Raw genomic sequence first — 4,321 nt, forward strand, 5'->3', positions numbered from 1 at the left:
TGTCCTCAAGTCGAGGGCACTCCTTTCTTCTCTTTGATGTTGTTGTCAAGGCTGCTGGGCGCACGTTCCCTATTGATTTCATCATTATACGCGTTTTCTGTACTGCTGCCGCAATCTTTATCTCGCACGCGGCAAATCGTTGCCCTACACTTTGGACTGAATAACAATAAGCAGCGCAGTAGATTGAGTAGTTACCTCTTTTTTATCCTTTAACCGAAGTAACCTTAAAAGATTGAATGCAAGTAACAGGAAAAATGAAAACTGTGCAAATAAATTATATATTTAAAATAAATTTTATTATTCCTTCTTCATATAGGTCTTTCTCAAAACTGACAATCTTTTTGTTCATTATCGTTAACAACTTGAAGTATTTCTTACAATTTCTTGCAATTATTTAAAGTGCAATTACAATCAAAATAATTTCTATGACTGCCATTACTCATCAAAGGAAGAGTATGAAGATGATTTTTATTTGGAGTCTTCCTCTGACATTCAAGTCGAGAGTGCTTTTCCTAGACCTAAAGAACTTTTCATTGAAGCTCTTGTTTACACGTATTTCTCCGATTTCATTGCATTTCGATGGTTTCACTTCTTCAATGGTAATCCTATCCTAACCTAACGAGACGAGACGCGACGGGCGGGACTCTAAAAAACGACTAGCACAAATTTCTCTTTCCCAACTGCCACATTTAATCTCAGAAATCTTTGCAAAAGCCCTACATATTTTATTACCAATTATGTTATTGTTTCAATGAATATGTTATAATCGGTTATGTGTGAAATAGGAATATATATCTACACGCACACACAAAGTAATACTTTAAAAGGTTCTGGGTAAGTTGTTTTTCTTCTTTGTTAATTGCACCGCTCATTTACTCTATTGTATTTTTGTTGTTGTCTAATGTACTGTAACGCTGTTTCGGGTTTTACGGACAGCTTGCGCCATGTTTATGTCTGTAATTTTATTTAATACTTTTGGTGCTGCAATAAATTCGTGAAAAGCGGGCGTGTAAGTTTTGCGTGGCCGCAAACAAAAGTGGCAAGTGTGCAAAAGCCGCAGACAAGAGCTTGTGCGAAATAATGGTTGCCCCTAGAGGCCAAGAATAAGTTGCTAGCTGAATGGCAAGGCATCAACACATGTGTGCATATGTAAACAACAGCCGTTAGAACACAAACATATACACTTTCAGGTGGCAATGTGCTATATGGGCTCAAATTTACTGCCAAAGTCGTTGGGCAATTTTTTACGCTGACAAAAGGAAACAAACAAACGAGCAACAAAAGCAAAACACGCCGTCTAGCTGCTCTACTAGTATGTGCACTGCGGGCCATTTTAATAGAAACAAGTGCAAAGAAGTTGATCAACTGTAATGGTTCTGATGTAGACATATGTATGTATGTTTGTATGTATAATTAACACACTCTATAATACCACTATAAAGATTCTTCACTATTCCATATTGATATTTTCTGAAACAAGAGTGTCGATTAGTTTTGCTGTTTCAGCTGCATAATCAGCTTTTCGTTTTGCTAAAACTAATCAAAATTTAAGATGTAATAATTCTCATTTACTTCTACGAATTGGCATAAAGAACATACATACATACATAAGTGTGTATAGAAAATACCATAAATATACTCGATATGTTGCTTTATTGATGCTGTTTAATAAAATACGTGTTATCGATTTAATTTTTGACTCATCACGAAAATGGGGTTTTGAAGTGAATATTATTATATAAGCAGTTACTATGTAGATCTCAACATTATTGCCTCATACGTTACAAATTGCCTTACACAAATGATTCAGTTAGTCGGCTTCAAAATAGAACCCAAGCTATAGCACCAAACAGAAATAATTTTTAATACAAATCTTCAGACTTTTGAGCTTTCTCAATGTGAAACGGAATTTTAATGAAGAAACTATGATAGAAGACTTGCTGTAAATATGTTAAGTACAGAACAGACTCAAAGGTTTCCAAATTCACATTAACATACTATATGTTACAACTATCGATTTGTTCTATAAAATCAACTACTGTGTAACAACTACTGTTCTAAAGTTGGCAACTCTAAATCCAAGTTCACATTTTTTTTTAGAAGTGTGCACGTCAATAAACTTCAAATCGTCGACAAGCAAACAACACTCTGCGCTCCAGCCACAGCTCGTAAGTTGATTTTTGTAGCTTGTTTCTTTTATTCTTACTCGCCATTAACACATTTCTAAGACGGCAGCAGGGTCGCTGGTGGTTGGGGCTGCTGTAAGGGCATCTGCACCGTTCGGGAGTGGGACTGTGGCGAAAAAACTGGCTGTCCCGGAATTCAATATAATGAAAATGTAAAACTGATGGACGTCTGTGGCAGTATCCGATTTTTACAGAAGCAAGAAGTTTTGCTAAAACGTGCTCAGAAGTTTTCCTGCAACAATTATTAAAAAACAAACAAATTAACGTCGGAGCTCATAGGGAATACGCGCTGTGTGGCCAATGTTTCAAAGAAAAAACAGATTTCCAATCAAATAATTGTCAGTAAATATGTGCTCAATGTCATGGAAGGCAGTGACCCGTGAAGTTTTTTATTGGCAAGTACTTCAAGGACATATCTCTTGCAATGGACTGGTTAATAAAGTTCAGACGCGGGCCAGCTGCCTGTGAAAATTTGTTGCCTAAATACCATTCCATACGAAGCCCTACCCGCAGTGTAATTGTGCCAGCAGGGCGAATTGTCAAGCTTGAAATTCAATCTACTTCGAAGAAGCGTAAAGGAAGTGTTGACACAATTTCGACGGAGACCCAGAAGCCAGGGCTGTGAGCGGAGTGGCGGTGAATGCAGCCTTCCCGTAATAAAAGAACCCACGTAGATTAGTAAAAGGTCAGCAAAACTTAACTAGTATTAAAATCTCGATAAAGAAGCGAGCCATTGTTAGAGCGGCCAACAAGTAGGTAGGTCCATTGCAACTCCAAAGCATGTCGGGCCGGCGTCGTCAGATCGCCGGATGGCTTCTAAATGTCGACTGCCAATCAAATGCCATGTTGCCAACTCTAATAAATGCCATGGTTTGCGCATTTTCTGCCTACGATGATAATCAGTGCCAAGTATCTATGGGGTACGTTCTCACCGTGGGTGAGGACGTCGTCGTAAATACCACAAAAAAGCCAAATCCAAATGCTATTTAAACATGTTGCATGGACTATTCACTGGTGTGGGGCATGGAATTTGATTGGCATTTGTTGTTTGCAACCTATCCTTAGTTTGGCGCTGACGCCCCGACATGCTTTGGAGCTGCAATGCATGCGGGTCGAGCGGGACTTCCGCCCTAAAAGTATCCTTCTTCGATTCTGTGCAAGGCATTTATTCACTGTTAAAATTGCAATTGTCAATGACAGATTGTGAACAAATTATATCTTCAACTTTATAGTTTTTTTTAACGATTTTGAGAAACAACTTTTGATGAGCAATAACAAAAATTGTATGTTAAAGATTTATGTGCAAATAAAATTGTTTAGTAGAGAAATAATTTTTGAATTTGAACAAAATTAAATCAGTCGTTTTAGCAGGTGCTGAGATATTATGAGAGTGCGCGATGGGATCGGACGACTGACTGCAAGAGAAGTATTCGATATAATAGCTTTGAAGCTTTTCTATATATTTTGCATATATTACATATTTGTTTTAGGAGAAGTTTCGAATAAAACATTGTCTTACTGACATACTTGTATATTGTTAAAGCTGATGCTAAAAATGTGCAGAAAATATATATTATTATTATTATATATTATAATTGAGAAATAGTGAGTAGCTCCGTTCTCTGTAACTATTATCAGAGCAGGTTTTGTGCTATGCTTGTTTGGTTGGCTTCTGAAGCTATCTTTTTCTTGATATGACTTTTTGTCTTCACAAGTTCAGGATAGCTTCCGGTCGATAGGGCCTGTGATAATCCTTTCTACGTGACTGACTCCGTAAAGCGTACTTTCTGTTTACTGCTTGGAAATGGGTTGAAATTACAAAGGATTCTGTGGAGATGGAGTGGTGTACTTGATCATGTGGCTGCCAGTGTAAATATATAGAGCTCACGTGTATGCGGTTTTCATCATCCAGCGACCTTTGCGGGCCATGTCTAAAAAGCAAAGCGAACCGCAGCCGTTTTATGCTGATAAGAGAAGGCATTAAAGCAGATTAAAGGCAAATGTAAGCGGAAAATTGTGCCAAACTAAGGCTAGGGCTTATGTGGAGGGGGTGGAGCAGGATGGCTTCGTCTTCCGCTTTGAATGCTACGCACGAACGAGCGACCAAGCGACCGGCCGAGCCGGCCGGATTGATG

The 4,321-nt window shown here is 38.3% G+C and overlaps 1 protein-coding gene across 1 annotated transcript; it reads left to right on the plus strand.

Moving 5' to 3' along the window:
• The first annotated feature begins 743 nt into the window (after positions 1–743).
• Positions 744–2,952, plus strand: LOC115621347. The gene is made up of 3 exons (XM_030514967.1): positions 744–834; positions 2,101–2,168; positions 2,229–2,952. Exons 1-3 carry the CDS (start codon positions 773–775, stop codon positions 2,432–2,434), a joined length of 336 nt encoding a protein of 111 aa, XP_030370827.1. The 5' UTR covers positions 744–772; the 3' UTR covers positions 2,435–2,952.
• The last annotated feature ends 1,369 nt before the right edge of the window (positions 2,953–4,321 follow it).

This window comes from Scaptodrosophila lebanonensis, unplaced genomic scaffold (genome assembly GCF_003285725.1).
Source record: "Scaptodrosophila lebanonensis strain 11010-0011.00,11010-0021.00 unplaced genomic scaffold, SlebRS2 tig00000024-arrow-pilon, whole genome shotgun sequence".
Lineage (NCBI taxonomy): Eukaryota > Metazoa > Arthropoda > Insecta > Diptera > Drosophilidae > Scaptodrosophila > Scaptodrosophila lebanonensis.